Source organism: Lethenteron reissneri, chromosome 32, assembly GCF_015708825.2.
Source record: "Lethenteron reissneri isolate LAM-NWPU_2019-01 chromosome 32, ASM1570882v1, whole genome shotgun sequence".
NCBI lineage: Eukaryota > Metazoa > Chordata > Hyperoartia > Petromyzontiformes > Petromyzontidae > Lethenteron > Lethenteron reissneri.
In genome coordinates this window covers 6858661-6876640 of record NC_083810.1, presented here as the reverse complement: position 1 = coordinate 6876640, position 17980 = coordinate 6858661, and the positions used below count along the sequence as shown (strand labels likewise).

Here is a 17980-nt window from a genome sequence, read left to right as displayed (position 1 = left end):
AGAAGTGAAACGAAAGAGGTAAAAACCCCTTCAGGTTCAAATTTGGGCTGGCGCCATCGTAGATGTCACAGAATGTACACAATGTGTTTTTTTAATTTCTCTATTTGCGCTTAACTCTACGCTCTAGTTACATAAAATATAGAAGCGGGTTTTCTGTTTCAATTTCTACCTGAGCCTAAAAGCTTTTGATGTCTGCACACAATATTTGACATGATTATACAACGGCCATTTAGCTACCCACAAAGGTCGTCTTTACCAGACGTAGTTCAGGACGGCGACTTGGATAAATTCCAGGTCGAGTTGTTCCGTGTGAGAACAAACTAAAATATGCGTGAGATTTGAGATTGCTTGAAATCGTAGGAATGTTGGTAAGACCATAAAAACTTTTTTTTTTTACCAGACTCTACTCTCATTTGGCCAGTTTGAATGCCGACCTTCACCCTGGCGAATCATCCGTCCAACTTGTCCGAATGTGACTTTCAGCAGCAAATAATATTGGCGGCTTTGTTTCTTAAAAAAAAAAATACCCCCGAAAAACACGGGGCCATTGGTGAACCACAGCTATAACAAACCACATCAACTGCTCTATTGACCGGCCCATCTGAACAAAAAAGTGGGAAACTTTACGTCGATCGTTTATAGCGGAACGAAAACAAAACTGGGGACAAATCTGAAAATAACGAGGTGGTGGAGACGGCGAGTGGGGTGAGGGGTGGGGGCGGCGGGGGGGAGGAAACAAAACTAAAGCTACCTCGAGTTGCCTAAAGCTTGCAGTGAGAGACACATGACGGGGGTGACGGCTTATGAAGTTGTCGGCGGGCCGGAAATTTCACGCTGGCTACAAATAGAGCTCCTTGTTGAAGTCCGGGCTGGACATGGTGCTGATGGTGGCCGGTCGGTACGCTTGGGGCCGGGCGAGCGGGATTTCCTCTGCCTCGTTGAGGAAGTCGTTGTGCCTGCGGTAGTTGTTGCTGTAGAAGGCGTTGTAGTAGGAGTTGGCCTGCCGATTGCTTGTGCTGCTCGGCTTTCCCACGCCGCCGACCGCATCGCCGCCCCCTCCGCCACCGCCGCCGTTGCCGCTCCCGCCAGCGCCGACGCCGACGACGCCGCCGCTGGGACCTCCGTGGTGGAACAACGCCGAACCGTTGGGCACCAGGTCACGGCGGTCCCACTCGGGGCGGTGCAGCGGCGGCGGATAGGAGGAGAGCGGGGAGAGCGGCGATCCCGACTTGGCCGGCCCTTCTCCGCCGACGCCGCCCGCCGGCATCCAGCAGTTGTCGGAGTGGCCGTACATCTGGCACTCGGGCGTGCAGGTGGAGCACATGGAAGGCAGCGCCACGTCCGGGAGGTCCTTGGCCACCACGATGGGAGTCTGCAGGGCGGCGCGCGCTGGAACCACCGCAGGTCCTGTCGCGCAGACGATATGCAAAGGTGAAGATAAAATATCACTCCCCCTTTCTATAGGCATACGGGCAGTTGGAGCAAAGTGGTGTTAGAGTATTCGTGTAAGGCCGAGTGGATCAAGGGGAGGTCCACGACACGTTCTGATATTATTGTACTTGCAACTTATGTCAGCCGTGGCTGGGAATGGAACTTAAGCTGTCGTATAATGCCACAGGCACAAAGACAAAGATCCCACATACAGAACATAATTCAACAGATTCTTGGGGGACATTTCTGCAAACGAGTGTAAATTAAGAGAGTCATGCCGCTCAAGGAAGAGTGGCGAGACAACACCACACCCGGTCTCCTTCATCTCCCCAGTGACGATGTTTTCACACCACACCAAGTACTCATGTGAGGCTGAGTCGACCTAGAGGAGACCCATGACCGGTTGAGATAATCAGCATCGATGATTGGCCATGAGCGGTAATCGAACTCTGGCGTGCCAACCACCGCACCACCGCTCCCCAACGAACACACGCACAAAGACGCACACGCACACAGACGCACACGCACGCACACGCACGCACCCGCGCGTGTTGCAGGTCAACAAATGATTTTGTTGTATCAACATGCTGAATCGTGTGATGAAGTGGAGAGTTCACGTTGAATAATGGATAAAGCCCCGTGTTTCCAGAGGCGGGAACACGGGATTGTGAATGGTGTGGCCTCCCGCTTGTGTCCAAAGCTGTCCCTCCGTCTGGTCCTCATTCTCTACGTACGCACGCATGTTGAACTTCTTTCGCACCGCACATCGCCAACCATGTTAATCGCAGTATCGCTACTAATTCACATCGCGAAGGTTTAATTCTGTGATGCAGGCCGAGTGCGGTTTCCTCCCCAATTAGGGAAGACTTGTTAAATAATCAAATCCATTTATTAACATTTAAGTGAACGCACTGACAGCATGACACACGTTGAAACCGTAGGCGAGATGTGAACGGGACACTAATGGGTTTTGTCAATGTCATCAGTTTTGTTTAAACAAATCTGCATTAATTGGACATTCTGTAGTGATTTGGCAAAATGTATGTGTGGGTAAATATGCACTTACATACGACGTTGAAACCGAAATGACAAAAGCATTTAATGGGGCAATAACTGATTTATTGTCTCGATTATTGTTAATTTCATATTCATTGTTTGAAATGTAAATGGGTGACGCCACAGTCCATATGCAGGTCGTATGTGGCGGGGTAAAGTGTGGGTACTCCCACCCCTTCCACAAAAACCATCTGGCTAGCGTGGAAGAGTAGGCCAAAACAGCACTCTCAATATCTCCTCTCTCTACACTTTTCAACGCAACGCGATCCGATGCTGAATCTATTTATTTATAGACTTCCTTGTTTGTATGTGGCATTATTATTTTGCGTGTGTCACCTGGATAATTCGTAGAGCATCGAACTGTAGACACCCCCTATCTGGAGGGTCTCTCTAGAACTCCCTCTCCTGGAGGTACCTTCCGCAGGTGTTTGAGAGCAAAGCAGTTGCAAGGCTGCACCTTTACCTGTTCGTCACCTGTTCCTGTTCGTCACTTTTACCAGTTCGTCACCTTTACCAGTTCGTCACCTGTTCCTGTTCGTCACCTGTTCCCGTTCATCACCTTTACCTGTTCGTCACCTGTTCCCGTTCGTCACCTATTCCTGTTCGTCCCTTGTTCCCGTTCAGCACCTTTACCAGTTCGTCACCTGTTCCTGTTCGTCACCTGTTCCTATTCGTCCCCTGTTCCCGTTCATCACCTGTTCCTGTTCGTCACCTGTTCCTGTTCGTCCCTTGTTCCCGTTCGTCACCTTTACCAGTTCGTCACCTGTTCCCGTTCATCACCTGGTCCTGTTCGTCACCTGTTCCCGTTCATCATCTGTTCCTGTTCGTCACCTGTTCCTGTTCGTCACCTTTACCAGTTCATCACTTGTTCCTGTTCGTCACCTGTTCTTGTTCGTTACCTTTACCAGTTCGTCACCTGTACGTATTCGTCACCTGCTCGTGTTCTTCACCTGTTTGTCTCTCACGCTGTGTGCAATGTTTCCCCGCAATTTAGGTGCACGCAGGCGCCTTGAAGAAGCACAAGAACCCTGCCTGTTGTGGAAAATATCAATATACAGCCAAGAGGCTATTCATTAGGGGACAGGCGGCTTTTGTTTTTAGAGACACCCTGCATATAGTATCGACCTTCTGTATGGCGGCCTGGGCAGCCCGGGGACACCGCCGATGGGCTCGGATTGTGCATCATCCAACGCTCTCGGTCTCGCGGATTTAAAAATAGGCAGAGGTAGAGGCGCGGGCCCTGCAATTCCCTTGCTCGAGAGGCGTTGGACTACCCCGCACTTTACCCCGCCAGCCACGCGACGTGACCTGCCGATTGGCTTCACTGTGGTGTACCCAAATTGTACGTACTTGTGCATGCAATGCATGCACAAGTACGTACATGCATGCACAAGTACTCAGCATGCATGCCATGCATGCTGAGGTTCTGTCGCACCGTACGTAGCCAACCGTGCTAATCGGAGGTGCGTGGGAAGGACAAGAAACTAAACACAAAAAGCGGTTCTAAAGAAATGAGTTTTCAATCGAGATTTGAAAGTGCACAGCTCCCAGCGGCTTCCTAATATCGGAAGAAAGAGCGTTCCAGACGGCTGCAGAAGCGCATCTCTGAAAGCGCCGCGCGATGCAGTGACCACCTTAGTTCGACGGTTAGCCAAAAGCCGCTGCGAGGATGACCAGTGTGCGGTGTGGCGGGTTTTAAGTGAACTTGTCCGATGGAATCAAATTGGCGACCTCTGCATTGCAATTCCAGTCTGCTAACCCTTCACACCACTGCGGCAGCGATCTGCTTTTGTAGCTATAACGGTTACATAAGATTTACCAGCTTACTAAATCTTGCGCCACGCTGTGAAATCCTTTGACACCATCCAGAAAGTGTTGGCCAGTGCGTGCTTATTTTATAGCCCATATTACAGAGCTCAATTATCTCTGAAACAAACAACAAGACATCTGAGAAAACGATAATAACAACAATTTGCTTATTTGTATGGTGGTGGTGGGGGGGGGGCGAGGATATGCTAATTTGATTTATGAAAAAGAACGAGGGGCATTAACGCTGACGAAATAAGAGCCCACGTTGAAAAAAATTATCCTCAGATTAATATGGCGACAACAAAGAAAGAAGGCAATTTATTTTATTTGCACAGCTACTACCCCGCGCGTCCGTGGAGAGAACCAATTGCGCGTCTCAATCTCGTCTCATCGGGCCGTAAAGAACGCCGAAACGGGATTGATTATTCACTGTAGCCTCGTTTATTGCTACACGAGGTTCCTTTATAATGAAGCCTAGTAGCCCGTCACAGGATATCGGCGCCTCCGTTTGACCACAGCCGCCCCCCCCACCACCACGGCGCACACACGGGCCGTGTTTAATTAACGCCCGCGAGGGGATTACAGATCGGTCACAAACGTGGCCAAGGGGCAGCACTGATGGTTGCGTTGCTCACTGCGACTGCAACCGGAAGAGGCTCCCCGCGAAAGAGGAGAGATCTACACACTCCCCCTGCTCCCCCCCATCTTGAAGGTATTTTTGGCCTACTCTTCCACAGCGATATTGTAAAGAGGTTGGACTACCCACAGTTTACCCCACCTGCGGATTGGTTACCTATGGTCTTACCCATTCCACTGCTCCTGGGTGGACAGAGGCGGTGTGTGGTTGTGGGTGGGGAGATGCGGTACGGGAAGATGTGGAGCTGAGATAACTTGCCAAAGATCGGTACCAGCAGTGTCAAGATCGGCCTCCGTGGCAGAGGCTCGTGAAGGATGCTACTGGTCAGTTGGAGGCAGTCACCCTCCAACAACAACGGGGGGCAGAGGAGCGACTCTCACAACAACGAGCGGAGCGCCGGGCTGCTAAAACGCAACAAGTTGATACGGCGGGGGAGAACAACTGGCACATCTGCCGGTCATCTCAGTCATTCGACCCATGGCACCTGCTGGGTCTGTCCCGTCGTGACCTCCCGCGAGCGAGCCTGCGACACTCTTCACGTGGCCACCTTGTGCACCTGGCCTGGCACAGGCGCCGTGGTGACGTCCCTTAGTGGTGAATGGCGGTTGTCTTGTTATTGAGCGGGGAGGGGGGGATGGAATTTGACTGGCTCCCCACCGTTGTTTCCATCCGAGCCAAACCGGCCGACCTCTGCACTGCGGTGGCTGCTTTGTCCGCCCCCCCCGTGATAGAACCGCGGCGGTAACCACGGGGGGGGGCACCGCCGCGCACGGAGAGGACGGAAAGCGACGGGGGGGGGGGGGGCCTTCCGCCAGCGCCGCAACAGATCCGCCGCAACGCGATTTTCTTCTCGAGGCCGACGAGCCGTGGATTTGAAGGCGAGGAAGAACACCACCCCCCCCCCCTGGGCCAAGACCATTAACCCGTTCAACATTTATTCAGCCAGAGCGGCCCACCTTGCCGCGTTTCCCAATCCCCCCGCTCCCCCCCACACCGACTGTCAAATCGATACTGTATCAGCTGCATCTGCTATAAGTGTTTTCAGAGGCAACGGAGCATCTCTGGGCTGCAGGGTCTGTAACTCCGGCTAACAAGCGGCCTTGAGACCCCCTTCCCCCCCCCCACACGCTTCCCCCTCCACTCCGCCTTCGCCCCTACCCTGCACCCACGACACTCCCCTCCCAGTGTTCGTCTCAGAAATTGGTTTCCGAGTAACAAATGCCCGGCAATGCATCCGTTACCAGCGGAGTGTGTACGCGCAAAGATTCCCCATAAGAACGGTGATGGTTGTCTTTATTTATTTGCCCGTCAAGATTTGGCGCAATAGGTGGTGGAGTTGGGGGGGTGGGGAGATCATCACGCGCCTCAGGGCAGCAGGCCCCTCCTCGCACTGCCGAAAAGAGAAGCGGGTGGTTGTTGTGGTTGTTGTGGTGGTGGCGGCGGTGGTGGTTGTGGTGGCTGCTGTTGTTGTAATTTTCTCCCCCGGTGGTTTTAGCAGACGAAGGAAAAACAAGTTACCGGTACTTCCTGCTCAAATGAGCATGGAGGCGATGCTCATCTTCTCCTGATTCGCGATGGTGGTAATTCCACATTACTATGGTGGGGAGGAGTGAGTCTCCGTATACAAAAAAAATACCCCCCCACCATTTCCCCCCACCATTCCCCCCCACCAGTCCCCCCCACCATCACCCCCCCCCCCACCACCCCCCCCCCCCCCAACAACCAGGAGTTTCCGATTGCGAGCCGCTCGCTCGACCGTTGAGCCACACAGCCGGTGGATCGCTCTTGGTTCGTTGCTTTTCGGCAGTAGACGCTTTAAAGCAATCATCCTTCTCAGCAGCACCGCTAGCACCCACGATCTATCCACTGCTAGAAAAAGCCCCCCCCCCCCCCCACCACCCCACCCTCCAAAAGCCATCGTTGTTGATCTATCCACCGACCGCGCATGCCGACATTTTTTTTAAGTTATTGCAGAAAAACGTACTAAGAGTTAAACAACGTATTTTTTCAACTTTTTTTTTCCGCCGCACTGAGGCACTTTATGAATTCAAGGTTGCATTGAGGTGTAGAGTAACAATGACAGACGCGAAGAATCTACCCCGAGCGTAAGAGTAGAAGGAGGCATGCCAGTGACACGGCAAGCGCTGTACCGCTGCGTATATTGGGAACGCGTGATCGGGTAGTGCATTGTTTTGGCACGATGTCCGACGTTTCCCTCCACGTGGCTGGCAGCCTCTTCAAGAGACCCAATTAAGCTCGCGGGTCACGTTTCCGCGCCGCTCCCCGACGCGGTCTCAGCTTGTGCCGCGCGCGACTGTTCGGCGGAAGAAGCTTCCAGCGCGCGGAGCAAAACGTCGGACATCGTGCAGCACGACGCGCGGGGCAATGCGAAAACGCACGCGGAGAGATACTATAGGAAGTGTTTGGAAGTAATGATGAAGAACACCAATTTCAACTTCTAGCTCGCCACACGGAATTCGTACAGAGGGAGTACCACTCGGAGGAGGGATGAGGATCATTAGACGAGCACAAAGGGCAGCCATGCGGTGAGTCGGCGCCAAACTCCCCCCCCCAAGCTCTGCGGTCCTCTATATATGTAGGTGTTATCGTCGAATTGATTGAGTGTTTATATGTGGAAGGAATCCGTAAGACCGTGCTTGCGAGGGGGCGAAACACTCCCGTACAGACGGAGCAGGTGGGGTCCACGTTTGCTATCCCGCCTTCTCCTGACGATCCCAGGGGAAAAGAGGTGGTTTCACAGCCCATGTGTGTGTATGTGCCACCGAACCCTCGCTGCTCCCAACCGCAGCGCTGGATCACAGGCAGCCACGTGCAGCAGCGTAGCCATCGCCACCCCCGCCCGGCTCGTTGTCCCACTGTTTGGAGGAAATTGCCTAGGAACACTTGCTCTGCATGGCCTGGCGAGCAGACTCAACACTACACGGACATTGATAATGATAAATTGCAATTTAAGCGCTCCAGTGTGGACCAACAAAACTAGACACCTCCCCCCCCCCCCCCCCCACCACTAACCTCGCTGGGTTTTCACAGATCTTATGCCAGGTGCACGAGACAGACTTAATGAGGATTCCAGAGAGAGGCGGTTAACGCAGAGGTGCAGCCCTGCAATGCCTTGCTCACCACCACCACTGCTGCTAACGGAAATGTGCCGACTCCACCGAATTGGCTAACCGCGTAGACGGTGGCGAGGGAGCGGGGGAGCGTTGTGGGCAGGTGATTGTGCATCCCTCGCACCAACATTTCTTATGAACGAACACATTCCTGCGGAGGGAGCTGGTAGGAACGTTGGGTTGCTCGGTCAATGGCCAGGGTTAACGGCGGCGTGGTGTATTCCGCAAATATGGCCGACTGTGAGGGCGGGCACAAGCCGACGTGAGTAGGTTAAACGTTGAGTTTTATAAGGGCACCACGGGGTGACCAGCCCCTTCCCACCCAGCCCCACCCCTTCTACCCCCCCACCCAGCCCCACCCAGCCCCTCCCTGCACGACGGACGAGCAGGACACACTAATCCCCTGTGGGCTGGTGAAACCAGGAGGTTCCTACCAGTAATAGTCGGCTAAAGTGTTTCACCGCAGTGGTCAGCTAGAGTGAGACCGAGAGACACTGCAATTTAAAATGAAACGACAATAATGACACACCAGCACTTTAGAAAACTCTCCCTTTGTGTTCAGTCTGTCGTCCTCCCCCCACACCGATTAGCACGGTTGACTACATACGGTGCGTGAAAGAAGTTCAACGTGTACATATACTGCTCTGGATACCTGCTCCAAGTGTTCTTCGCGGCCTAGTCTTCCACACGGGCGAGAGGTCTCGACAGAGGTGGGACTACCCACAATTTACTCGAGGAGAGTGTCAATGCGTTTCAAAATGAAAGCAGCACCACCTAATTTGAGGCGCCTTCCCTCCCTCCCTCCTGCTGCAGCAGCAGCAGCCGTGGGCTCCACGAGAAGAGGAAATTGAGTCCCAATTATCTGCTGAGAAGGCGAGAGGGCAGGTTGAGACAGAGAGGCTTGGCCCCCACTTAGCCGGCCTGTGTCAAGACCGAGCTAGCCCGTCCCTTATTCCTGCCTTGTTATAATTAATTTCCACAATATTGAACCGCCCCTTTGTCAATCTGTTGCTGCTACTGCTGGATAACGGCCTGCCCCCATGTCGTTGGATGAAGACCTCTCCCCACGTCATGTTCCACCATACTTCACCACACTGGTCACAGTGCGGGTTGGTGAAGAGGAATGGATGATACAGGAGTGACTGGTTCAGATATCGCTCGCCGTTCGTCTTAACCACGGCCAGAAGGCGAACTTGGATTTCAGGATTCGTAAGTGCGGTGTGCCAACGACTGCGCCACCAATGCCTGGATGATATGGTGCATCGTTTATAATCGACTGAAACCCACCAGGCTCTTTCAAACGATCCCCCATCATCAGGACCTCTTAGCAGCATCACCTTGCTGCACTGGTGGAATGGCTCATCATCATCGCCCTCATCAGCCATGATCTATCCACTGCTGGATTAATTCCTCCCCAAGCCACCGCCATCTGTCACAGTTTTGCGATGTCTCGATCTGTCTGGCTCCTGCACGATGGCACCGCCTACCGTGTAACACCTTAACATAGACCGGCTTTCGGCTTTAAAATCAGGATAGTATTCTGCTCCCAGCGATACTAAAAGAAACAAAAAAAAACCGAAAAACCTTGCATTTTTCGTTTTTTTAACTTGTTATATTTAGTACCAGAAATTAGATATATACACACGATTGCTGTGTTCGTTACATATTCGCCCATTGTAATTAGCAGTTTTCGGATTAAAACAAAAAAAAACATTCCCTATAAGCGCATGTTGCTTTTAATTAACAAATTAATGCGATTTCATTTTGCGCAAAGAAATAACCCAATTTGGATTTTATTTTTTAGGGGGGACATATGCCGTCGGTGCTGTTGGAAAATAACTAGGCGTCGGCGATTAACCACGACAGACGATTGACGCTAAGTGCAGAGAGCCACGATCGCGGGACGATGTGAGCAGCGCGCTCCAACCGCGCTGGATACGACCGGCGCTGCGTCGCCATCGCTTCTCTATCGACCAGACCGCTCACCGCCGCCGCCGACCCCACCGACTCAAGTCCTCGGCAGAGGTCGCAACCGGGTACCCGATAACCGTACCCGACCCGATACCCGGCTACCTGTACCCGGCCTTACCCGTACCCGGCCGGGTACGGGTACGGGTAGACCGTGAGTCACTGGTGAGTAACCGTTTGTCACTCATTTCCCAACGTCTTGTCTCTTCTCACAATTCAAGTTCCTAGAATCAACCCACCCGCGCCTGCAACATGGCTTCATCCCAGAGGTCGCAATCAGGTACCCGATACCCCTACGGCCGGGTACGGGTAGCCGTTTGCGACCTTGGTGCGGCCGGGTACGGGTACGGGTAAGGAATCAAAACCCGTTTGCGACCTCTGGTCCTCGGTCTCCGTTCTGACATCGTGCTGTCCCTATTCGACAATCTCACCCCGGATCCGGAAGGATGCAGCTCTTTGCGAGCAGAGTGGGACGACGCGGACGTCGGGAATAAACACCTCGTTCGCACGGCAGCACCCTTCCGGATCGGGGTGAGATTCTCGGATGAACGAGGGAAGAAAACAAAAACCGCTGACTAAATTAAAGACAGCCACCGGCGCACGGGGCTTGTGCGACAAAGCAGTCGCTTGTGCCAGGCACGGCGAGCGAGCAAGCGAAGCACTGGGCCCGCGAGCGGGACTGCTCGTGCACATGCTAATCACAGGCACTCCGACAGGCGTGAATGTGAACCCAGGGGCATGTTGATGGGGATCTATGGGGATTTAATTATAAAGAGGAAGGGGTTTGCGGTGTCTGGATGATTGGGGGAAGGAGGCAGGGCGACGTTTGACCTTTCAACTTGGCATTTACTCGCCAAGTCCTTAACAGACGCGCATCAGCCGACGGCTCGGGCAGTGTCAGCCGACTACAATGCCGCACGTCCGCATAATTACATTCCATTTTTTTCTTCAATTTTTTTTTTTAAATCTAATCTCGGCGTGTGTAGCGCGTGCGCAACGCATGTTGTGCGTAACCGTGCTGCGAGCCTGCCAGACGATGACCAGGCACGATGTTAATTTATTTATTGCGGGTTCAGTTCGTCGAGCAGATCCACGTGGGAAAATAACACCGCAATCATGTCCGTGTGGGGGTGACATAATTCTGACAAAACGAAGCCAAGCGGAGGAGAGCCGTTTCACAAAACGTATTTTTTATACGGATGCGACGACGCAGCATTTCCCAAAGCCCTTGACGTAATTCGTTGCCATGTGATCCGTGTGTGCATGAAGAAGGGCCATTGCCCGAAACTTTTTTTAAGGCCTACAGTGTTATTGACGAGCATGTTGAGTGTCTTGTTATTTGTGCTCCTGCCAACGCAGCAGCATCAGCAACTCATTTGTGGGCAGCCCATCTTATGAGCAGGGTGACCTGAGACTCACGTGACACTCACCTGACCCTCATTAGACATTTACCACTCATCTGACAACGCTCACCGCTCACCGGTCATGACCCCCCCCCCCCCTGACCTTCGTCACTCACCAGTTTATAGAACACAATGGAAACCCCATTGAGATTCAACAATTTCTCTGTCCTCAACAAATATAAAGATCCCCCCGTGTAGCCTTAACACACTGTTTGGGACAAGTGCTGTTAGCGAGCACCTATGATGGTCGGCACGGTACTCGAAGGGTGCGATAATTACACATCGCACCTGGTACTAATTTGAGGCTGAGTTAACCTAGGGGATGCCCAGGACCGGTTCAAATAATCGTCACTGGTGTTGGCCGTGAGCGGGAATTGAATCCAGGTCGCCGGGTTCGTAGCGCCGCGCGCTAACCGCTACACTACCGCTCTCCACATACAAACACAACGATCCCCCACAGAGCTCCTCTCTCCTCAAACACACACGCACCCCTCCCCAGCGGTGCGTGCCTACGTGTTGAATGGATTATAAACGTGGACCATGTCAAGCTACTGCCCATTGTAAATGCTAGAGAGGCGTCGCCAAAAGCCATATTGTCGGGTCAGAGGTCATCGTTTTGTCCACATTAACTGCGTCGTCCAAGCTTGGGCATCACTCATTTGTTGAAAATGGTGGGGCGAGAGATTCGAGGCGAACCGGCAGCTATGCTTTTAATAATAATAATACTTTATATATCAAGGAAAACCACAAAAAAATTTGCCCGAGGAAAATGACTCTTTTTCAGGTGGGTTCTGCTACATTGTTTTGTTGTTTTAATCTTAAGATGTTTCACGAGTTATTTATATATATATATGTACACGTGGGAGGAAACCGGAGCGCCCGGAGAAACCCCACACATTCAATGGGGGCAACACTCTTATCCCCATAAAAATGAAGACAGATCATATGATTATATCCGTCCACACTTGCGGCAGGGGCTTTTCTTGGCAAGCCACGATACGGGGCACCCCATCGGTTGCCCACGGGAAGGGAGTTCCAACAATAGTTTGTGTGATCCCACCAACCCTCGCCTGCTTGCTTGCCTCCACGGTGCAGCAGCAGCAGCATAGCCACCACCACCACAAACCACCCCCTTTGCCCGGCCACATATAATCGAGGGAGAAAGTTGTGCCGCTCCATTCAGTTCCCAGAAGAATCTTCCACACACGTGGGGGGTGGCGGAAACGTCGGAACGTCATTGCCGAGCAACTTATCTCGGCGCTTGCCCGGAAAACGCATCCGAAGAGGAGCCTACGCAGTGGCCCAAACAAAGTGCACTCAACAAAGTTAATGGCCATGCAGCTCTCACTGCTGCCGTGCGCGCGTGACTGAGCTGTAGTGGGCGGACAGTGACTCATCCAATTTTCCCTGCTCATCGTTAAACACAAATTAATGAATTCAAATGACCTGCCATTGGTGTTTGGGCATAATGAACTTTGGGCAATCGCAAACGAGTTTGAATTTAAATTATTAAGTGAGCTGTGTCCGCCCCCTTCCCCAATCAGCATTCCCCTCGTAACATCCATCGAGAGCCTTCGATGGAACATTCTTCGATGTCTTCCCCGGGTCGTACGTACGTACGCTGAATTTCTGTCGCACCGACCTTGCCAATCGGAGGTGCGGGAGGAAGGACAACCAAACTAAACGCGGGACCGATGTCCGACGTTTCGCTGTGCGTGCTCTGCAGCTTCGATGCCAAAATAGCTCTTCGCGGTAATCGTGAAAACCTTTTCCAGTGGCATTGCTGCAGAGTGCACGGCAATCGTGAAGGATTGGGTAGCAAAGCAAGGGTTAATGCGTGGCATTCTTTGAAACTTAGTTTTGCAATGAGTTGGACTTTTAAAACTTTCGCCTTTTTTCCATTAGTATTATTGCACGAACCAGGAAACAAAATGCACCAATAAGGTTGTTTTGAACTGAATCATTTTAATGACCACGTAATGAAAATATGCCCTGAGGCATTAGTAACCGATTCACTATCACGCACACAACAACAACCTCGCCACTCAGTGGTGGTGAAGTCACCACGGCGCTTGTGCCAGGCTATGTGCATTTTTAGGCCACGTAAAGAATCGAAGGCTTGCTGACAGGTCAAGAAACAGACCCAGGTGCCGTGGGTTGACTGACTGACGTGACTGGCTGATGCACCACCTATGCCCCCTATTGTGCCAACTTGCTGTGTTTTAGCTACCCGGCACTCAGGCCGTTGTTGTGAGCATGACTACTCTGACCTCCGCTGTTGTTAGAGGGCGACTGGCCATAACAGACTGTTGGGGCAATTGCTGTTAGTGAGCACCTTTGTAGGACGGCAAGGCACACGAGAGGGTGGGTAACCAGCACCATGCCCGGCCGCCTTTGTCTCCCCAGTGCTGATTTTTACACACCGCACCAGTTAATCATTTATGTCTGAGTATCGACCGAGAAAAGGCCCAGGACCGATTCAGATATCCGCCAATATTTTTGGCCGTGAGCGAGAATCGCACTCGGATAGCTGGAATTGTAGCACAGAGCGCTAACCATTACGCTACCGCTCCCTACACTACCACGAAAACACAAACACGCACGCACAAGACACATCACCTGCAGATGCACCAGAACACAAGCGCACGTGTGGCTCTCTCACCTGGGCAAACGAAGTGGTGATGCTATAAAATACACGTCTATATTAGCATCATGAAATGGAGCGTCAATTCTTTAAAACCACTAAATAATTGTTCTCTGTTTTTATTCCATTTCCTATGCAAATAATTAAAAGTTAATGTGATGAGGAATAACGACGTAATGAAGTGGCCACAGGTGGGTGCTGCTGCTGAGAACAGTTGGCAGCAATTATTTATTGATGCCTTTGGATAATACAAAGATAAATGTCCCACGAGGCTAAATTAACAACCTAAATCCATTCCCATCCCGACTGCATCGCAGAGGCATTGATTTCAATTGCCACATCGTTTAGACAACTGCTGCGGTTCGACGGGAACTTTCGCAACGGACGGCGCTCCAGGTCGTCTGAACGATTTGAGGTTACGTCTCGGATAGAGGCGTTCCCCGTGGAAAGTAGGACCGCCACGAGTTAAAATCGTGGCAGGGGGGTTGACTCAGCCCGATAATCCTTCCTTGCCATTGGAACGTGGAATTTCCACCACTGGCCCTTTAAGGCTGTAAAGAGGAGATGCTTTGAATGTTTTGAAACTGCGTTCAACCACCAAACTGCATGCCAATTTGGACTTTTGCCCCCAAGTTCCATAAAGAAAAATCCTTGCTCAGTTCAAGAAACGTGTCGACGTATCAATCTGCACCTTCAATCGTGCTGTGCATTTGATGGCCGCTTGGCGTTTTGAGCCATGAGGCCTGTGCTGAAAAACCTCGCGGCACAAGATAAACTCCAATTATTTCTTCGACGACAAAAAAAAGGCACGTGATAAACAATGTGCCTCCCGCATCTTGTGCAACACGACGGCCCCCGCGTTTGCGAGGCCCGATAATGCCCATGCACAGTATCGCAACATCCATTCTCGCTTCACCTAGCGGGGAACGTCCACTCCATCACCGCTTCCTCCCGAGGAGCGCTAAAGATTTCCGCGTTTAGACCACGAGGTGAACTGCTCCACATCTCCCCGATCAAGATCAACGTCGGGCACGTCCACAACCAGCCGCCAAAACAGATCCAACAGCACAGATCCAACACGCATCCCTAGTCGGCCGCTGCTGCATTGCCGCTGCCAACCCCAACAGCAACGAAATCTGCGTCTCACCTGTGCGTCGCCCAACCTGTAAAAATCGAGAGCCTTGGGAAAATCTGGTCCTCTATTCGATGATTCGCTCCCTATGTGTCTCCTTCCCTCGATCGCGTTGTTTGTGCCTGACCCTCTTTTCCCTCCTTCCTTCCTTCTTCTGTTCTACCTATCCCTCCCGCGTCCTCTATCTCCGATCTCTATCGCTCGTTAGATCACGGCTGGGCACCGCAACGATCGTAGTGCGTACCGCGTTGGTCACTATGGAAGCAAGTGTGCCCCGGTTCTTTGTGTCTCTGCACTGGCGTTGAAAATAAATACAATGAAAAACTCCGGAGCCCTCTGGAGTGTGCTTAACGCAACGCAGAGAGCCGTGAGCCAAGTCAGCAAAGCAACGCCGAGCCAGGCTCCCCTTTGCATTATTTTAACACAATATCATCGAGCTCACGCGGAGCGCTGTAATATTTGGCAGACAATTTCTCGGGCAGTCATGTCAAACGGAACTAATATACGGTCATAGCATGCCTGCGAGGCGCATCCCATTTCATCCTGACTAATGATTCGGCGGGCGGGCTGTAACACACAGGATGGGTTTCACATGAATATACCCCCCGCCAGCTAAACCCACCATCCGCTGGCTCATGCTCACACATACCCACCCCCCTTATTGCCTTAATGCTTTCAATCCATTTAACAACGGGCCATATCCCTTCTCCACACCCCAGAGCCCCGTGCTGGGAAATGATCTGGCCCCCGTTGGACCCCTTTTACGATGTCGCATCAGGGTGTCTCGCCGACCCACCGTAACCACGAGGGAAGAGAGGCGGCCCGGCACACGATGCCGGTTTTTTTTCTTTTGAAAATTGTCGGCTTCGGATATCCGTAAATAATCGTACAAACAAGCGAGCGAGCGAGCGAGCAGCGGTGTTGCATTGGGTACTGCTCTCCTCGACACCGCGGTCACGTAGCCACCGTTGACCCACCTTGCAATAAAATAAAACTAGAGAGAGAGAGAGATAGATGTTTCCATTCCGAAACAAAAACATCGGGGGGGAGGCTGGGTGGATAATGGAATGAAAGGTCGCCGCGGACAAAACGACGGGGCGACTCCTCGCGCTGCGTTTTGAAGGTCTCGGTTCTTGGAGTCGCTTTGCGTTTTTTTTTTCTAAGCGAGCGTGAATTTTTCTATTTTTTGCTGAATGCAAAACGGCATTTTTTCTGGCTCACGCCTCGCTCACGCAAGGGCCTGGGGCCTCTCTCTTCTCGAGGGTGTTTTTTGGCCTACTCTTCCGCACTGGGCCGACGTCTTGGAAGAAGTGGAAATGGCCACGCTTCCCCCCTCCCCAACCACCACGCGCGATCTGCCAATCGACTCGACCGCGGCGAACCTATTCACACCAACCGCTGGCTGGCCAGAGGCGATGTGGGGAGAGATGATTTAAGAAACTGGCACCGTGGTCTCATCTGCCGCGCCGGGATGTGGAATCGAAGTGGCGACCTCTGGATTGCAAGTCCAGAGGGTCATACACTACACCACGGCAGGAGCAGAAACACATGAAATGGAAATTCCCTTGACCAGCACGAAAATGCACTCTGGGAAATATCTGGAGAGGGAAGCCAGTGTGCTTTTTTTTGTTACGCCTGTAGCAAGACCAAATAAAACAGAATCTCCTTCACACTCTGCCATAACTCCATCTCACCCTCGTGCTCCAGGAGCGTGACAGGTGGACACGCCACCGTGAGCTACCAGGACACACCGAATGTATCCCACAGTCACTGCCCACGGGCGTCCCTATAGTAGTTATGGAAATGTGGCGTTTTCACGAAGCCACCAACTAGCGATATCCTTGCTTTGCTGAAGTTATAAAAGGGAACAGCGGGTTCTTGAGTGCTGCGAGTTGAATGCCTCAGTTTGGTCAACAATGCCCGCACAAAAAAAGCCAATAACATAAAATGTGGTTCAATTTGTAGAAAATTCCAGCTCTGGGAATTCAAATATCGGCTTGACTGTCACGTGACAAACATTACTCTCTTTCTCTCTGGCAAGGCATGAGAGAAAGTATAAATGCCTCTTGTGTGAGACCAGAGGTCAGTTGAAGGATTTCTGCGGTATCTGCTTCTGTGGACCGTTGTCGAACGCAGAGTGCCACACTGGTCTGCGAGAGAACCGAATGGATTATTCATCTCGTGTCGAGGTTGACGGAGATAGCAACAATCGGAATATAATTTGTGAAAAAAATGTTTTCCAAAAAAAATGCTTAGCCATAGACCGCTTTAATCACTGATATGAAACCCGGACGGTAGCTGGAATGGAACAAACGAAGAGATTTTTTTTTAAGGACCGGATGATATTTAAGTTCAATCGAGTGAATAATTGGGTCTGGTCTCAAGGAGAATGTCTGGGGCATCGTAAAAAAAAAAGCCTTTCTGACTCCTCCCGAGGAGCGTGGGGGAGGTGCACTGGGCGCGTGGCGGGTGGGCTGGTACTGGGTGGCCACGGTTACTAATTACAAGCCCGGGGGAAGGTGGGGCACGAAGCGCGCAGAAGCCCGGGGAAACGGGCAGCCACTGAAAGAAGGAAGAAACGCACGAACGTCCAGCGCCGCGGGAACAGGCGGCCGCGCTGCTGCGCCACGGAGGCTGGAGCGCAGCGAAACTTAGTCGCGGCAGTGCCAACGCTACGCGGGGAGGATGCGGACAATGCGACGAAATTAGCCGCAATAGGCGAGACGACGGACACAATCACGCGATTATCTCCTGAATAAAACCCCCAAA

At 52.1% G+C, this 17980-nt stretch overlaps 1 protein-coding gene across 1 annotated transcript in view; it reads right to left on the bottom strand.

Moving 5' to 3' along the window:
• Window positions 1-308: 308 nt before the first annotated feature.
• LOC133349946 (protocadherin-9-like) overlaps window positions 309-17980 on the bottom strand; it is a 131884-nt gene continuing 114212 nt past the window's right edge. Inside the window, 1 exon segment of the mRNA XM_061563842.1 lies at window positions 309-1407. Coding sequence (XP_061419826.1) covers window positions 839-1407 — 569 coding nt within the window. The 3' untranslated portion in view covers window positions 309-838.